General features: G+C 35.0%; 1 protein-coding gene across 1 annotated transcript in view; it reads right to left on the minus strand.

The window, feature by feature from the left end:
* Window positions 1-16,578, minus strand: part of MRPL13 (mitochondrial ribosomal protein L13) — a 38,390-nt gene that overhangs the window by 7,304 nt on the left and 14,508 nt on the right. Inside the window, exons 5-6 of the mRNA XM_061171934.1 lie at window positions 10,755-10,841; window positions 4,160-4,281 (exon numbers count right to left, since the gene is read on the minus strand). Coding sequence (XP_061027917.1) covers window positions 4,160-4,281; window positions 10,755-10,841 — 209 coding nt within the window. The remainder of the gene's footprint in view (window positions 1-4,159; window positions 4,282-10,754; window positions 10,842-16,578) is intronic.

A 16,578-nucleotide genomic window follows, 5' to 3' on the forward strand; every position in this document is an offset into this window, starting at 1 on the left:
CTACATTCCAAAGGAAGGTTATATTCTTGGCTTAGCTATTTGGAGTGGAACAAAAAGTATATTTTAAGTAGGTTCCTTCTCCAAAAGGAGAAAAAAAATTTGTTTCTCATAAAAGCAAATCTATCAGTAATGACGAATCTCACTTTCAAGGGATTGCACTGCATGGTGTATCAAATATTTTAATTGTAGTTCTAATGTATATACTATTTTACACTTGAACTTTATTAACACAATATTAACAGATATAAGTTAACATAAGTTAACAGATATTGTGTGGCTACTAGTGAGGAAGGATCACAACTTTAATAAAGCATAAAGGAAAGCCTGTGTCTAATGTATATTCCTGCCAGAGGGAAATTTGGAATGAAAAGGGGCAGGAAAATCCATTTCAAAATAGTAACTCAATAACGCATCATGTGGCTCTAAGTTTCACTAAAAGTCTCCTTAAAAATAATTATAGAAAAGCCCTTTCTAATTCTATTAATATAATGAAGGCATTCAGTCACCTTCTAATTTGTTTTAAATGAACCAGTAATCCCTTAGTAAAATGAACAGTTTGATCAGTACTCTTTGACTATAATAACACTAAATATAATTTGTTGTGAATGGTTATTTCATTATTATACTGCCTGGATTAACTGATTTAGAATACACTTTAGAATATTCATGATATATAACTCCACATGAATAATATGTGTTTGGTCACATAACTAACTAAATAGCACCTTTGGTATTTCCAGTTTAAAAAAAAAAAAAAGTACCACATCCATCTTGGTTAGGAATATAAGTTCAATTATGACAGAGTTTCTATAAGAAAATCAGATATGACATACTTAGATTTACAGAATAAAACTGATGTCGTATCCTGCAGCCATTGAAGATCATGCTTGTGGGGAAAAAAATCTTGTAAATTGGGAAAATGTGCAGTGAGACCATATTTAGAGAAAAATCATAATTTCCCAAATTTGTAAAACACACAAACATACAACATAAAAACTAACACAAAGAAATAGGAAGTTAGCACACCAAAATGTTAAGTATGGTGAAATTATTTACTTATGTACATATCGTATTCTTATTTTCTACAATGAACATTTAGTAGTTTTTAAAACCCCCCAAATTAAAATATTTTTCAACTGAATGCCTGAGTTTACTTTCCAAAGAGTATTATGTTTCAAGTAAATGTTGTCTATTTTATGTGCAGTCTATATTATTGTAAATTTTTAGTAAAGAAAAGGTTCCAGGGTGGTAAATTTAAGCTAATAAATAATTTCTATAAGTTAGGGATTAATTTCAATTTGTGGCAAATTCCATGTCTCTTTTAAGGAACTTTTAAAAATGTTAACATCTTCCTAGAAAAATGTTATGTGTTTATATGGACTGAGTTTTAAGGATAAATGTAAGTTCTATGTGGTTTAAGTAGGAAAAGGTACATTGGATATGTCTTGACTAAATGACCATGTAAATCTCCAAGAACAAGTTAAATTAAAATTATTTTTCCTAAAGTTTAAACATCATCAAAGTAGTTCAGAAGCTTCATTTCTCAGATGCCAAAGGAGGGAATAATTGTAACTATCATAGCATGTGGAACAAACTTTAAAACCTTTTATTTACTGATTTATCTAAATAAACCACTGTATGATCTGGAGGAAAAAAATGAATTTAAACAAAAAGAATTAAAAACAGAATCTTAGGTTTTGACAAGAAGGCAAACTATTAAACAGGTATCTAAAAAGTAGCGAAGGAAAAGAGAAAAGCACTCCACACTTAATTCAGTTGTTAGAATCAAATCAGGTCACATAATGTATAGTTTCTCGTCCACAGGTATGTCAATGTCAAGCAATCAAAACCAGAACATAAGGGAATAATAGAAAACGCACTTCCTTATTTTAGAGAGAAATACTTAGCATGAGAATGTATCCTAATAACTAGCTGATAAAAATATCAGACATCATAAAGCCAATTTTTTCAATTTTTCACATAGAGTTTGTTAATCACTTGTTTGATATCAACTGAAAAGCAGCCGGATAATTCAGATGATACAGTGAACAGGAACAAAAACAAAGGGTTTTTAAAGTTGGTCAATTTCACTGATTCTGACATGAAGAATTAGTATTAAATTGGAGCATTTTACTACCTTCATATGTTCTGAAGATTACTTCCAACCTCATTTATAAAAGCTGATAAAAGGATACTCTATTTCTTCATTTATTCATTCAATAAATATTTGCTGAGTGCCTACTTAATGAGCCAGTCACTCTGTGCTCAGTGCTAAGCAAGACAACATACACGTCCCTCATGGAGTCTCGTAAGGGAATGACATTAAACAGGTAATCATGCATATACTTAATTACATTAGAATAAATACAGTAAAAGAAAAGGAACATGTACAATGAGACCCTATAAAGGGGGCCTAACCCAGCTCAAGGGTTATAGGAAGGACTTTTGGAGGAAGTTTCATTTAAATGCTTCATCATCTGCATTTCCTTGGCATCTGTCAAAAGGTGTAGCACGTAGTATAAACTCCATAAAAGTTTGTAAAACGGAATTAAATAATTGCTTTAATGGTAATTTTTCAAATGTGTGTCCTAGTGCTTATTATAGTGTCTTGCACATAAGAGTGTCTTGCACATAATACATATTTGTTGAATAAATAAATAAATTAATGAAGCAGTTTACTTTTGTGGAAAGAACACAGGTTTTGGAATCAGCTACAATTAGTTTCAAATTCAGGCTGTACTACAAACCAGCCAACCTTTGGCTTAGTCTTAAAAACAGGAATAATGTATTTTATCTTATTGGTAAGAGAATTAGATACAATGTATGCAAACCACCTAGCACAGTGTGGGGCAACTGGAAAGTGTAAATGATCACTAATAATATTATTTTGCTCATTATATGCAGATTTAATTAAAGGTGAACCTTGATACAAGTCAGCAAAGTCAAAAAGATTTAAACAGAATACCCTAAAGACCTCTGTGTGCAAAGAGTGAAGTTATATGCACACGCAATGAGAGTCAAGGATTAGATTCCTGGACATACTGGTAATCCTGGGAAAACTTAGGTTTTCACAAACTATCTGGCCAAACAGCCCATCAAGAGATATGGATTTTCAGAGTACAGTGGGTAGTATCCTGTGGGAAGATTAGCTGTCTTTTGTAGATCAAGCAACGAGGATGCGTGGCTCTCTCTAAACCTACTGGGTACATTCTGTAAACGTTTCTGAGGCCCTATCAGGTGAGGTATGGTTGTATGCACTGGGGATGTAACAGTGAACAAAATGCAGCCCTTGCTTTTGAGGAGGTAAATATGGTAATGACAGAGCTGCACGGCAGGTGCTACAGCAGAAGATGGTTGGGCACTTGGTCTGCGCTTGATGTTTAGGTGAGGCTTCTTAAAGGAGACTGACATCTGAACTAAGGCCTAAAGAATGAGTAAGAGTTATCCCAGAGGAGGAGGTGAGGGATGTGTTGTTTTAGGCAGAGGTAACAGCAGAACAAAGTCATGGGAAAGTTAAATTGCATAAAAAGGGTGCCAAGCTTACACAGTCTGCTATGCTAGACCAGCACAGTGGAGTGAGAAGAATTTAAGCTGATGAGGTTACAAAGAGCCTGGTAGGCCAGGCAAAACAGCCTGGAAACAATTAGGTAGGACAGTCTGTCAAATCTAAGCAGCTTTCTGGCTCATAGGTAGAGGAAATTGTAATAGAGGAGAGCAAAAGTGTTTTTTTATTTTGTTTTTCTATTTGGATTGACTGTAAGTATCCAGAATTAATGACTTTCATTAGATCATATTCTTGGCTTAGTGAAGCAATCTGAAAAAGCAGAGAATCACTTTGTTTTAGGTAAGAACAATTCATTTATTATCCCAAGAGACTACAATCCATCCAAGTTATGTCATCCCAAACAAAACATCTGATAATTTACAGGCATCTATGAACATCCTTGCACTTACCTAGCAAGGTCTTAAGACTCCGAGACTTTTGGTTCTACCATCTACATCTAGAGTTTATTTGTAGGTAGAAGCTGCAAAGAGTGTCCAAGAGAGTGAAAAGAAGTTCATTCTTCCTACCCTCAAGGATCTTATCATTTGGATAAGAAAACAGGAGATATTAAACTCAGGTTAAAAGACAAAAATAGGAAGGAAAAGAAAGACTTACGGAGACCAAACTCTTGGGAAAGCCTCTATTTCTTCTTGTGTGTACTCATCTAGACGTCTGGGCACTTTTCGTGGTTGAGGAAGCTCTTCCACTAAATTCTTAAGAATATCATCTGGTATATCCTAGAGTAAATAAAAATTTAGGCTTAATTTTCTTAAAATATATTCCCTAGGAATAAATTAGAAATTCTTAGTATTAAAAAATAATAAAAGAACGTTTATAAAATGAGAACAACACAATCTTCAAATTAAAACTTTGTAAAAATCCCTGAAAAATACATTAAATCAGTGACAGAAGTAATCTCATTACAGTAATACATTCTATATTTTAATCTTGACAAACCTATTCCTAATGATACATTAGATGTCTTCAATTTTGACAAGTATCTGGTCAATAAGTTCTACTTTTTCTGAATATTGTTAAATTTTTCCCCTCCTTTCAACTGCAGAAAGGCACTGCTTTGGCTCATTCTCACAGTGTTTCATCTGATGAGTGTATGCACAAGGTCTGTTGCTTCCAGTGCCACAACCTTTTTCAATTAATGCTCCATGTTGTTGCCAAAAAAAACTTTCGAAAATGAAAATCTGCTGGATCTTTGAGTCATTTAGCCAACAAGCATTTACTGAACTCCTTCTATGAACTAGAAATTGTGCTAGGTGCTGAGTATAAAAAGGAAAATAAAAAGATCATGGCTTCTAAAGGCTTGCAGTTTTAAAGAAGTCACTCCTTAGCTAAAAACCTCTCAGGATGGAGTTCTAACTCCTTGGCTAGACCAGGAAGCCCTCCTCTCCAACTTCACTCCTCCACAAATGCCCATGGCTTCTGAGTAAACAACCTCCCCACCTTTCAGGCGTTGGTCTACACTCAAATCCTGGTGCCTTTATTAATGGCACTTGCCCAGAACTACCTTCCCCTGGACATATATCCAAATGTTCCGAAAAATAAAAGGAAAGGTAAAATATGAAAAAGTCTGAACTTGGGTAACGAAAAGCAAGCTAAAGAGTAAAGCATACATTTGAGAGGTATCTTAAAAGAACAGGAATTGGACTAAATAAAGGGAATGATAAAATGAAAAGCATGAATAACCAAAAGAATTAACATTTATATTGTGCTCATGGAACAAAAATAAGGGAAAGAGAATTATATTGTGGATCTGAATGATCAGTTAATTTTGGAGAGTCTATCAAAAAAATAGTAAGATATCAATATGGAAGTGTCCTATAGGCATTTCCCCAGGGATCATAGATATAATTGCCTCTTTTCATTTTAGTGTGTTCCTAAACATTTTCAAAAAAAAGGATGATTATACAGTAAATTACGGTTGTCTGCAGAGAGCAATAGTATAATTGGGAATTAAATATCTGGGCAAGGACATGGCATCAAATAAGTTATTCAAGATGTCAAGAATCAAAATACAATTTAAAAATAATTTTAGAGAATCACAGAGCTCTACTGCACTATAAACTCATTCTAAAACCTAATATGGCAAAAATTAAAAAATATTTTTTAAAATGACTTTAAAATTATGGTTTGGATAGGCTGGGTCACTATCAACATACACAAAACACAATAAATACTATTGAGAAGTGTTTCTTCACTGAAAAGTATTTGAAAAATATTTAAATTCCCTTCCCCAGCATATTCAAATATGCAAGTGTAAGCACGCGGAATCAGAACAAGCAGAGGAAGCCTGGACACGTGAAATACTGTTAAGGGGTCCTTATTTTTTACTTACTGAAGAAGTCTATCTGCCAGTTCGGTATTCACGAAAATTTATGACTATTTCACACTTCTTTGGGAAGCCATTAAAAAAAATCCTTAGCTTGTATTTGCAAAGACAATTTTAAAAGTTGCCAACTGCTCACTCAGCATAGAGAGTTTGGGACATAGTGGGTTCCTGGTAAGTGTTTGCTGAATTGAATAGAATTTTGACTGAAATGAGCTTAACAAATTTCACCACTATTAAAGGAATCCACTGAAAGAATGGACAAAATCAATGCAAAGTTAGGAATTAAAGATGCTGATTAGGCATTACACATGAAACCGGAAAAACTTTCTATTATGCGTTTATGTCCTCTGCACAGAGCAGGTGGTGAACCTAAGAGGGAAATAAGGAAAAGAATAAAAGTAGAAAAAAGAAACACAGGGGCGAGGTGATCATTTACTTTTTTGCAATTTTTCCTCTTTATACTTTTTTTTTTTTTTGACCATGCCACGCAGCTTGCAGGATCTTAGTTCCCTGACAAGGGATCAAACCCAGGCCCTAGGCAGTGGAAGCGTGGAGGCCTAACCACTGGACCGCCAGGGAACACCCACTTTTTTGCAATTTTTAAAGGAATTTCAAATCTACCGAAAAGTTGCCAAAATGAGTGAACACTCATCTAACCTTCACCTAAATTCACCGACTATTCAAATAGGACATGATTGCTTTCTCTCTTTTTATCTATTCATAAACACATACACCAAAAACATTCTTTTTGACTGCACCATTTGAGAGTAGTCTGCAAATATTTCATCCCTAAGTATTTCAGCATATATATTTCCTAAATATAAGAATTGTCTCCGACGTAACCACATTACAAATTCATGTTCAGGAAAACTAACATTGATGAAACACCTTTTACTCTAATATACAGTGTATATTCAAATTTCCCAAATTGAATTTTTCCAATCCAAGGTCAAGGGTCACATGCTAGAGCTATTATGTTATTATGTTGGTTAACATACATACTATATTCTTTAGTCTAGTTTCCTTTAATCTGAAGAGTTTCCTTGTTTTATCTCTTTTATGAAATTAACATTTTTGAAGAGGTCAGGCCAATTATGCTGCAGAATGTCCTTTTTTTGGATTTGTAGGACTCTCTCCTCATCATTAGATTTAGGTTAAACATTTCTGACAGGACACTATATAGTTTATGCTGGGTCTTCAGTGCTTCATTCATAGCAGGAGGCACATGATGTCAGTTTGTCCCATGTTGATGATATATTTAATATCTTGGTTATGAGTGGTGGTTCACCAGATGGCTTTAACGTAAAAGTATCTTTTCCCTTTTTAAGTAGTAAGTACTCGGTGACATGATGTTTTGAAACTGTGTGAATATCCTGTTCTATAATGTTTTACTCAATAGATACAGAATATGCTGATAATTGTGGCTTTTCTAATTCAGTATTATTTCTACATTTTTTAGATGACATTCTTCTCTAAAGAAGAGCTTTTCCTTCTCCAGAAAGAAGGGAAATTATAATCAGTTAAAAATAATTTTTGGACTATCATTGTGGCCTCATAGATTTTTGTTTTCTATTCAAGGTAACCCATCATTATGATCATTCAAGGCTCACGCAGTCCATATTTGGTCAGTGGGCACCACTTCAAGCTGCCTCCTGTGTTCTCTTGATATTTCTCCATCGGGTTTTGATCACTGTCTTACTTTCTGTTACTTATTATTTTACTATTATAAACAATGCAGAAATAATAATATTGTGCATGTGTGTACTCCAAAATAACCTTCTTCTTTCTTTGTTCCAGACCTAGAAACAACATTTCTAAGAAGAACCACATTCCTTTTAATAGGGAATAGCACTTAGAAAACACAATCTGGGCGCTAGTTCTGCTTACTTCTATTGGTATTGTCCTCTTATTTTTTGAATATATAAAATCTCAACATGATAAAAAAGTTAAAGTAATAAAAAATAATAATCTAAAAGATATTCTCCAAAAATCTCATCCTCTTCCCTACTCCTTCCATCTTTTTGTGCCCATGATCTAGTAAGTAACCAACTTCATTTTCTCATTTATTCTTCCTGTGTTTCTTTATGCAAAAAGAAGATAGATAAATATATATGTGTGTGTATGTAAACATACATATATATAAATGCATACAATAGGTAGTATGCTGTCTATATTCTTTTCCACCTTGCTTTTTTTAACTTAGCAATACATCCTGGAAAGCATTACTTATCGTCATAATGATATTTGTCATTCCTTTTTATAATTGCACAGTACTCAATTGAATAGATATAGCATAATTTAGCCAATTTCCTATGAATAAGCATTTATTTATTTCTATTACTTTACTATTGTAGATAATGTGGAAACAATAATCTTGTGTATGTGTATCTTCAGGGGAAATTGCTATATATAAGATAGCCGGATCAAGCATGAATCTCCTTATGTATGTATTTTTGTTAAATGTTACCTAATTCCCCGGATTCCTTGTGGGTTGCACCATTTTGTACTGCTACCAGCAATGTCTGAGTGCCTGTTTCCCCATGGCCATGACAATAAAAAATTTAGCAATCCATTTTTGGGTAAATGGGCTCATTTATTTTATAGCCTGAAATTATTTAAGTAATTTATGCTGAAACGTATCTACCTTATAACTGGTAAAAATAACATTACTATTTTTTTGTTCCTTGTAGAAATTATGGTTCCTAAAAGCATGTGAAAGTACAATCAGAAACAGGAGTTTTAAAATTCTTGTGATTTCATGTCTAAGGTCATTTATCCTTATATGATGATACTGCTCCCATACTCGTTACCTCAGAGGTAAAGTGAATAGTGGGAAATTATTCTACTCATTCATGCAAAGCAAAGGTAATAAATTAGCCACTTTGATAAAAGCCTGAATAATTTACTCATGCATTATTTAAACTAACAACAGAACATACAAGTGTCTTGAACAGTTGTATAACTTTATATTCTGGAATGAATTCTACCTTATTCCTCTAGTAGGAACTATAAGGACAACAATTATAACCCATAATATTGATAGCAACTAGAACTTACTGTTCCAGGGCCTGGTCTAAGTACTCTACAAATGTTATCTCATCTAACCCTTACAGCAATCTTATGAAGTAGGTACTATTATTGTGCCCATTTCACAGATGAGAAAACAGAGATAATAATGGCCATGAAGTCAGTAGATGGTGGGGCATGTATTCAAACTCAGGCAGTCTGATTCCATGGCCTGGACTCAACTATTTTATTATAGAAACGCTAGTGTTTCATTATATTATACCAAAGAGAAAAACCAAGTACTTATACCAGTACAATAGTTATGGATAAAAATGTCTATTTTTATTTTCAAGTACTTTTTAGCTGAACAAATTCTGAGTAGGAATAAGTATTCTCAAGTTAAATCATGGGAAATAATTAGCAACCAAAGCCGAGCTATTAATCTATGATCCATAGAAGCTACAGGTCACAAAAAATGTAAACTAAATTCCTACTTTTTTGTAGTCCATGAAATTATCTATGAGTACCCTCAATTTAACAGGGGCTCTAATTATAGTTTCTTGTTCCAAAGAAAGCAGACTATAGTTCCTTTTTCCAAAGAAAGCAGTTATTAAAATGAAAATATAGAACTTACAGACTTTTGGTTTTTAGTCCAATAATGGCTCACATTATGATTTAAAATAGAAGCAATGGTTATTATAGTGCATTCACTATAAAATGCAAAAAATATTTCAGAAGTTGACATAAAATTACTGAAAATACAACAATTTTTAAAATGAGAAAACATTTAATTAAAAATTTAAGAAAGCAGCTCAATATCAAAAATACAAACAACCCAATCCAAAAATGGGCAGACCTAAACAGACATTTCTCCAAAGAAGATATACAGACTGCCAACAAACACATGAAAGAATGCTCAACATCATTAATCATTAGAGAAATGCAAATCAAAACTAAAATGAGATATCATCTCACACCGGTCAGAATGGCCATCATCAAAAAATCTACAAACAATAAATGCTGGAGAGGGTGTGGAGAAAAGGGAACACTCTTGCACTGTTGGTGGGAATGCAAATTGATACAGCCACTATGGAGAACAGTATGGAGGTTCCTTAAAAAACTAAAAATAGAACTACCATACAACCCAGCAATCCCACTACTGGGCATATACCCTGAGAAAACCATAATTCAAAAAGAGTCATGTACCACAATGTTCACTGCAGGTCTATTTACAATAGCCAGGACATGGAAGCAACCTAAGTGTCCATCATCAGATGAATGGATAAAGAAGATGTGGCACATATATACAATAGAATATTACTCAGCCATAAAAAGAAACGAAATTGAGTTATTTGTAGTGAGGTGGATGGACCTAGAGTCTGTCATACAGAGTGAAGCCAGTCAGAAAGAGAAAAACAAATACCGTATGCTAACACATATATATGGAATCTAAAAAAAAAAAAAAAAAAAAAGGTCATGAAGAACCTAGGGGCAAGAACGGAATAAAGACTCAGACCTACTAGAGAATGGACTTGAGGATACGGGGAGGGGGAAGGGTAAGCTGGGACAAAGTGAGAGAGTGGCATGGACATATATGCACTACCAAATGTAAAACAGATAGCTAGTGGGAAGCAGCCGCATAGCACAGGGAGATCAGCTTGGTGCTCTGTCACCACCTAGAGGGGTGGGATAGGGAGGGTGGGAGGGAGGGAGATGCAAGAGGGAAGAGATATGGGGATATATGTATATGTATAACGGATTCACTTCGTTATAAAGCAGAAACTACACACCATTGTAAAGCAATTATACTCCAATAAAGATGTTAAAAAAAAATTTAAGAAAGTATCATCAGTGACTTACTTCATCTGGGAAAAGATGCAACCTCTGCATCAGAGTTCTTCGGTGAAGGTTTTTTGGCAGCATGCCATAAATAGCTAGTTTAACAATCTGAAAAACAGATACATGGGGGACTCAATAAGAAAAATGTGACTGGGGATATAAACACAATAAGAGATAGTGATGGGGCTTCCCTGGTGGTGCAGTGGTTGAGAATCCGCCTGCCAATGCAGGGGACACGGGTTCGGGCCCTGGTCTGGGAAGATCCCACATACCGTGGAGCGACTGAGCCCGTGCGCCACAGCTACTGAGCCTGCGCGTCTGGAGCCTGTGCTCCGCAACAAGAGAGGCCGCGATGGTGGGAGGCCCGCGCACCGCGATGAAGAGTGGCCCCCGCTCGCCGCAACTGGAGAAAGCCCTCGCACAGACATGAAGACCCAACACAGCCAAAATAAATAAATAAATGAATAAATTTATTTAAAAAAAAAAAAGCCAAACTAAGTTAAAAAAAAAAAAAAAAAGATAGTGATGAAAACGAGTGGGCTAAGATTCAATGTGAAAATGAAAGAAATGAAACTGAGACCTAAGCAGATATGTGGCAGTAACAGAAAAGTAACTTTTATTATTTTGTACATTACTATTTTCTTTCGAATCTGTTTATTTTTATTTAGAAAAGGGGCAAAAGGAAGAGATAACAGATAACTTGTGTATGTGTCAATTTTAGATAGAATAAGAAAAAATTCTTTAAGCTTATACAAGAACCTGTGACTCAAATAATCTATTACAGGGCTTCCCTGGTGGTGCAGTGGTTAAGAATCCGCCTGCCAATGCAGGGGACACGGGTTCCATCCCTGGTCCAGGAAGGTCCCACATGTTGTGCAGCAACTAAGCCCGTGCACCACAACTATTGAGCCTGCTCTCTAGAACCTGCGAGCCACAACTATTGAAGCCCACGTGCTGCAACTACTGAAGCCTGCGTGCCTAGAGCCCATGCTCCGCAACAAGAGAAGCCACCACAGTGAGAAGCTTGCGCACTGCAACGAAGACCCAACGCAGCCAAAAATAAATAAATAAAATTTAAAAAAATTTATTAAAAAAATAATAATCTATTACATACAGGTTACAGCAGATCCTAGGGAGGCTTAAGCCCGTTTCCTCCAGGTGGGAGATCAGGAGGTTTCCAATTCATAAACTGTGCCTGACCATACAGTCATGAGACTGACTCTGTAAGTCACCAATCTATAACAATGGTAATGGCTAGCACTCATTGAAAACTTACTGTGTGTACAGTGGTCACTGCGTTACATTTGTTATCTTGTTTACGATACTAAGTCCCACTTCACAGATGAGGAAACAAATTTAGTGAGGTTACAGAACCGCCCCCCCCCAATTTCATGTATCTATTAAGTGGTGGTGCTGGATTCAATCCAGGTTGGTTTTACTCCCAGAACAGAAATACAGGACATGCAAACACACCTATAATGTGTTTCTCTCTGTAACTTATCAAGAAGACAAAGTCCCTTCTCCCTGTCATACCCACTCCCAAGACGGTAAACTAACCTTTTCATGATTTACTTTTCCCCTTGTTAAGGTTATCCTCATTGTTGGTCGAATGTGATTTTTTGTATGTTTTGTCAAGAGAAAGGCACACAGTGTCACCTTGTGCTCCATAATTTCCTGGGGGCCTCCTGGTATACAGTGTATACAAATACACTGCAAAAGCTTCATAAAACTAACAGACATTTGGAGAGTCAAATTGATTTTTTTCATCTCTACTCATATTTCAAGGATATCATTTGGCATGTATGAAACGAAACCCATTAAAACAATACACGTTGGAATAGGATTGCACTATAAGAGGATTTCCTGATCCTTTTATTTTCTCATCACATCAGACTACCTCACTATGTACTAAAGCTAATGGCATCCCATATATATTTCCCATCTATTTTCTGTGTTAGTGCTGTTGAGACTTTATGTTCTGGAAACTTTATTTAAATACAGACTTAACATTGTTAAAATTAAAAGCAATTAGAAATTCAGTTCCTGAATCACATAAGCCACATTTCAAGTGGGCAGACAAAGAATATTTCCATCATAGCAGAAATTTCTCTTGGGCAGCACTGATATTAGTCTTTAAAATTTTTAATGTTTTAAAAGTCTTTAGTAGAAAGTGACAATGTTAAGACTACTCAGCATCTTGTCTGGATAAGCAAGTCATTATATCTTCTGAATATCATCCTAACAGCAATTTTGTTGCATTAGTAGGGTTACTTGGCATTTGGTTTTCATGTTCTTAAAAACATTTAGTTGTATTTACTTGAATTAACAAGTTGGTATTTTTAAAATATGCCCTGTTAAAAAATGCAAACATAACACTCAAATTAGAGAAAGCTGGAAAGTATGAAAGGGTTATAAGCTGCCAGGTGAGAGAAAAAGGGGATGATAGACATACAAATATACATAACCCAAAAATAAATGTGACACAACTTGCATATGCAATGAAGTAATTCTAGCTGTATAGACTTAAGCATAAACTCTAAGGAATTCAGAAAGTGAGAAAGATAGAACAAGGTAAGGTTAATAAGTATTAAATACTTTCCTCATCTAATCTGTAACCCAGGGCACATGACATTTGTTTCGCACAAAGTATCTTTATAAACTATAGGAGAGGGAATAAACATAAGAAAGGAACCATATTAGAAGAAAAATACAAGAACACAGAAACTCTTAAGGAAACTAAAATGTATGACAGAGGGAGAAAGGATATAAGGAAAGGGCTGAATCAATATACTTATTTGAGTTTAGAATTAGTGATCTTCTATGTAATTATAAAAATATATTGAAATATTTAAAAGCCTACTATTTAAATATGTTAATCAATGTACTTTACAAGTAATATTCCAAGATCGTACTAATAATCAGAAAGATGCTTCATGAAACAAATTCTCCTAAAAGCCATATATACCAAGTACTGATAAGCAAATTATGTCTGCTGGCAGAAGACCTACTGTTCCAGAAAAACACTGAGTGTTTCAATTGGAAGTAAAATAACTGACCTCTTCCTTAACATGTCATTCTTTTTAGAAACACAATCAAAATTAAGACTTAAAAAAAATTAAGATCTTTTAATGAGGTAAAAATTCAAATGGATTTAACTCTAAATATTTTCCAAGCCGTCATCAAACATTTTGCAATGCATTTCAATCTTTGTTCATAAAAAATAATTTGAAACAATTTCTACAAATGTTATCCAAAGCCAAATTCTTAACATCAAATGTTGGACTATACTGCCTCCTAGTGTATAGTTAGCATACCTGAATAAACTAGAAACTAATTTTAAAAACATTGAAACATTTGTAAGTATTAAAACTATAATTTGTTGTAAAAGTTGTGGTATATATTACCAGTAGCCCTAACAACTTTTTACTACTATTATATGCAATCCATATTAATAGTCAAAATAGGATACTTTATTTTGACCCGTGATAATCTAAAGACACATGAATTATAAAGCAGAACATTAAATATTTCTTAAGAAGCAATTTCTGAGCATGTTTTTATAATTATAAAAAGTAATTGAGCCTGCGCGTCTGGAGCCTGTGCTCCGCAGCAAGAGAGGCTGCGATAGTGAGAGGCCCGCGCACCGCGATGAAGAGTGGCCCCCGCTCGCCGCAACTAGAGAAAGCCCTCGTACAGAAACGAAGACCCAACACAGGCAAAAATAAATAAATAAATAAATTAAAAAAAAAAAAAGTAAAAATAAACAGTAAAGCATGGAACGTCTAAATGTCACGTCAGACCTTAATAATAATAAACATGCCCTTCCCCCCCCACCTTTGCCAAGAAAATTATAGGCAGTACAACACCAAACAAATGGTTGCATCCTGACAATAGACATTTATTTATTTATTTATTTTAAAGGAATTCCTTTATTTTTTTATTTATTTATCTATTTATTTATGGCTGTGTTGGGTCTTCGTTTCTGTGCGAGGGCTCTCTCTAGTTGCGGCAAGCGGGGGCCACTCCTCATCGCGGTGCGCGGGCCTCTTACCATCGCGGCCTCTCTCGTTGAGGAGCACGAGCTCCAGACGCGCAGGCTCAGTAATTGTGGCCCACGGGCCTAGTTGCTCCGCGGCATGTGGGATCCTCCCAGACCAGGGCTCGAACCCGTGTCCCCTGCATTGGCAGGCGGATTCTCAACCACTGCGCCACCAGGGAAGCCCCTAGACATTTATTTTTATTCACCATTTTAGGCAAGTAAAAAAGGAGTGTCTTCACAGTCTAACACTTTGCTCATTTAAGTAAAAAGCTAAAACAGGTCCCAATGGGGAAAATGCTACCAAATCTAGGAGTACAGTTTAAAGACTAGGTTATCAAGAGTTAAGGTAGAAAAAATAAAACTGTGAAATGGCAAAAGGAGGATCTGCTTTTAGCAATACTGAGGACAAGCATTTGGATTAGAAACTTCTCCCAGTATATAACTCTAATGATAAAATAATAAACATTAGTCAAGTTAACAGTATTGCTTTTGAAATCTTTTTAAAAGCATGGAACTGACTAGAGGCCAAAAGTAAAGGAAAGAACAAAAGAGTCCTAGGGCTGGCATTGGCCTTGAGGGCATCAGTTTAGTGCAGGGCTTGGCTTTTAGAGGACTATGACTTTGGGGTTAGGAGGTAGATGACCTCATAAACCTAGCTTCTCAACAGAAAGGCAATACTCAGGGTGTTGAGTGGGGAAATGAAAAAACAAAAGTCTTTCCTGATAGATAACTGCTAAACTATGAACCTGACCTTATAAGGCTTTGAGGCCCCAAATTCACCCTTTTTATGGGGATCAAAATCCAGAGGTCGAAAGTATAGCTTAAAGGGGTCTCAGGATGCCATATATATACATATATATATATGTATGTGTATACACAGATATATGGCCCCATGTACCTGCCAGAAGCTAAGTAAATCTTTTTTGAAGAAATTCATTTTTAACGTAGGTCTCAAAAATTCCCAGAGATGAAGTTCCAAGGTACATATACTTTCCAAGTATCCAGAACAGAAACAATAAATTGCAGACCCACAAAGACCACAAATATCAGAATCAGACATAAATGCTAAGAATTACGTTTAATATGTTTAAAGAAATATAAGAGGGAACCAAAGTATGACAAAGGGAACAGAAGACTGTCAAAACCGACCAGCAAATTTGAAAAAGAAACAAACAGTAAAAGCTTCAAGAAAAGGAAAAAAATACGATAATTGAAATTATTTGTATATGTATGTATAATCTGATTTCCAAAGGGAAAGGACAGAGAATAAAGGGAGCTGATATTAGAAGATACATAGAAGAGCTGAGGAGTTTTCGGAAGACAACAATCCTCAAGCAAAACAAATAACAAAGCTCAAAAAGAAACATAAAAACCAAAGCCAAAGAAAAGATCTTAAAAGTATCCAGAAAGAAAAGACAGAATACACACAAAGAAACAATTAAAGTGACATCTGATATCAGCAGTAATAATGGACACTAAAATCTATGTGAATAATAGTTTCAAAAAGCTGAGAGAAAAAAATCGGTTATCCTAGAATTGCATATATAAGCAAAACTATCTTTCAAGAATGAAGGCAAAAATATAGCTTCAGACAGAAAAGGAGAGTTCACTATTCAGAATGTTATGATAGGAATGTCAACAAGAAGTACTTCGAGGAGAAGGACATTGATCCCAGTTACAAGAAGCGATCGTAAGCAAAGAAGACCATAAAGAATCAGTAACAGTATAAGACAATAACAAGAATGCTGAATTTTAAGGGTTTTTAAAAATCTTGAACAGAGAAAATATACAGATTGAAAGGGAGAA

Source organism: Eubalaena glacialis, chromosome 17, assembly GCF_028564815.1.
Source record: "Eubalaena glacialis isolate mEubGla1 chromosome 17, mEubGla1.1.hap2.+ XY, whole genome shotgun sequence".
Taxonomy (NCBI): Eukaryota; Metazoa; Chordata; class Mammalia; order Artiodactyla; family Balaenidae; genus Eubalaena; species Eubalaena glacialis.